The 2,500-nt window shown below is 33.8% G+C and overlaps 1 protein-coding gene across 1 annotated transcript in view; it reads right to left on the bottom strand.

Annotated features, from left to right (window-relative positions):
* LOC137644263 (uncharacterized) overlaps positions 1–2,500 on the bottom strand; it is a 6,676-nt gene that overhangs the window by 2,592 nt on the left and 1,584 nt on the right. The window contains exon 3 of the mRNA XM_068377261.1: positions 139–372. Coding sequence (XP_068233362.1) covers positions 139–372 — 234 coding nt within the window. The remainder of the gene's footprint in view (positions 1–138; positions 373–2,500) is intronic.

The following is a 2,500-nucleotide window of genomic DNA, read 5'->3' as shown; positions in this document are numbered from 1 at the left end:
ATATTTATATAAATTAACGCCTTGCATTCTTCCAAGATGCACATTAACTTTCATTCCTTTAAATTCCTAGTTTCCATTCGTCCATATTGTGCGCTGGTAGCCTGCTACTGGGTAGGAAAGAAAATGATCAATATTTACCTGGTTCAGTGTCACCGAGACACTCTGTTTTGATAGTATCTTTAAGGCCGCATTCATCATGTGGTGGTCTCTCTCCTCCCCGTGGCCTGTCTCCCCCATGTGGCCTCTCTCCTCCACGGGGCCTTTCTCCAATATGTGGTCTGTCTCCTCCGGGTGGTTTTGGAGGTTTGATTCCCATGAGGAGTTCACATTTGCAAGTGAAGTCCGTTTCGTTACAAGGTTTGCGTCTGGGGCCTGTAGCAGTTAAAGCACTAATCTCACTACATGCACATGATATATATGTTTTTCTAATAAAATCTTTATTCCTATAACAAAGCCATTCATAGTTGTAGAGCCAATTACTCAATTAAATCTTAAAACTAGATTTATCATCTTTCAAAACCTCTAATGCCTGATCTTTTCTGTTTATGGAATATTCGTGAAGCTATATGCTCCTTTAAAGAACCAGTTCGATGACAAAGTAAGATTAAGGTCAAGATTTCTGGTTATTTTTGAAGAAGCGATGATGGAGTCATTTCATGATACGAACTCGGGAGATTAATAAACCCCATTTTTGCTGCCCAAATCAAAGATGGAAAAGTCAAATCAAAATGAGAAGCTGGAGTATGTAGAGTGCATTGTATTCACTATTTTTACCCAGTGTTATATAATCATTGCTTACTTCTGAAATAACTTGGTACTCTTCCAAACACGAAATCTTTCATTCTTGTGTTTGGTAATGCATTAGATGAATGTCATTAATTAGATGCATTCTGGATTTTTAAAACCGGAATCTTATTGGAAATACTATGAAATATAGAATAGATTTACGTCGAAAATCTTGATAGAAAGAGATTACTTATTTTACAAAGGCCAATACTCGATTAGAGCTTCTATCAAATTCTGATGAGGAACAAAGACACAGCTGAAGTTCCCTTTACATCTTACTAAATATCTAATTTATATGTTTTATCTCAACACTTGAAAATACTGTATGAATATTACGTGTGTTAGTGATAAAACAGTCACAGTTAAGCTAGACATTATAAACTTGTTATTCGTCTATTACGAGAAGAAGAATTTATTTAGCTTCGAAATTGGAATTTCTCCTCTATGGCTATTGAGTTCCTACACAAGATCAAGGGAAACTATCAAAAAACATCAAAAAGCTAATATAGAAAAGATTGGATATGAGAGTAAAATCCAAGAATGATTAAATAGATATAGGATATCTATCCAAACCCATAAACAAACTAATAACCCAAGACATTCGTAAAATCAGACCAAAATTCAGGAAACGCTAAAGAAAGGAAAAAGCATCAAATTGATGAAAAGAAGACTTGGAACAAGGCGTCAACTTATGTTTGCTTCAAAGCATGAAAAGAGAAATATTATCAAGAAAAGATATGGAGTGATAAGAATTACAGAGGATTTCTATACAATGCTATATAATAGTGAAATAACTTTGCCAATAGAAATAATGAAACACCTGAGCTGGTACCGAAAGTAACAGTAGCCGAAGTAAAGAAAGCATTAAAAGGTATGAAAAGAAGCAAAGCAGTAGGAGAAGGTGGCCTAACAATTGAATTAATAGTAGATGGAAGAGATTTCATAGTAGTAAAACTCACTGGACTTTACACAATGAGTCTGCAAGAATCTCTATACCTACAGCTTGGAAAAACATTAGCATTATACTAATTAAAAAAAGGGAGATACAAAAGACCTGAAAAATTACCGCCCAATAAGTTTACTCAGTAATATATAGAATATTTACAAAGATCATATTAGGCCGAATAGAAAGACAAGTAAACTTCAATCGACCACGAGAGCAGGCAGGATTTAGGTGCAGGTATTCAACTACTGACCATATCCATGTAATTAACCATCTAATTAAAAAAACAAAAGAGTATGACAAAACACTATGTATGGCATTTACAGATTATGAGAATTCTTTTCATTCTGTCAAAACTTCAACAGTAATGAAAGCCCGTCAAATACAAATACAAAAAAAAAAAAAAAAAAAATATTTATACTGGAAGTACTACAATCCCAAAGCTACATAATGATAGTGAGAAAATTCCATTTCGATTTGGAAATGTAGGAATTGACATTAATGAGGAATGCCTTAACAACTTTAGATTTGCAGATGGCTTAGTTCTGTTTGGTGAATCATGGGAGGAATTGCAAAAGATTATTGAAGATTTTAACAGAGAAGACAGAAATGCAGGAATGAAAATGATTTTGAGTAAAACTAAGATAATTCTCAATGAAAAGGAAGAGACAACAAATAAGGGTTATAGATGAACCTCTAAAGATTATTAATGAATGTACATACTTACCACAGACTGCATGTGTTTTCCCAGCACACAAGACCGAAATTAAA

The sequence above is a fragment of the Palaemon carinicauda genome, chromosome 1, assembly GCF_036898095.1.
Source record: "Palaemon carinicauda isolate YSFRI2023 chromosome 1, ASM3689809v2, whole genome shotgun sequence".
NCBI classification, from domain to species: domain Eukaryota; kingdom Metazoa; phylum Arthropoda; class Malacostraca; order Decapoda; family Palaemonidae; genus Palaemon; species Palaemon carinicauda.
Note: the sequence above shows the minus strand (reverse complement) of the source record. Positions and strands in the feature narration are given on the sequence as shown.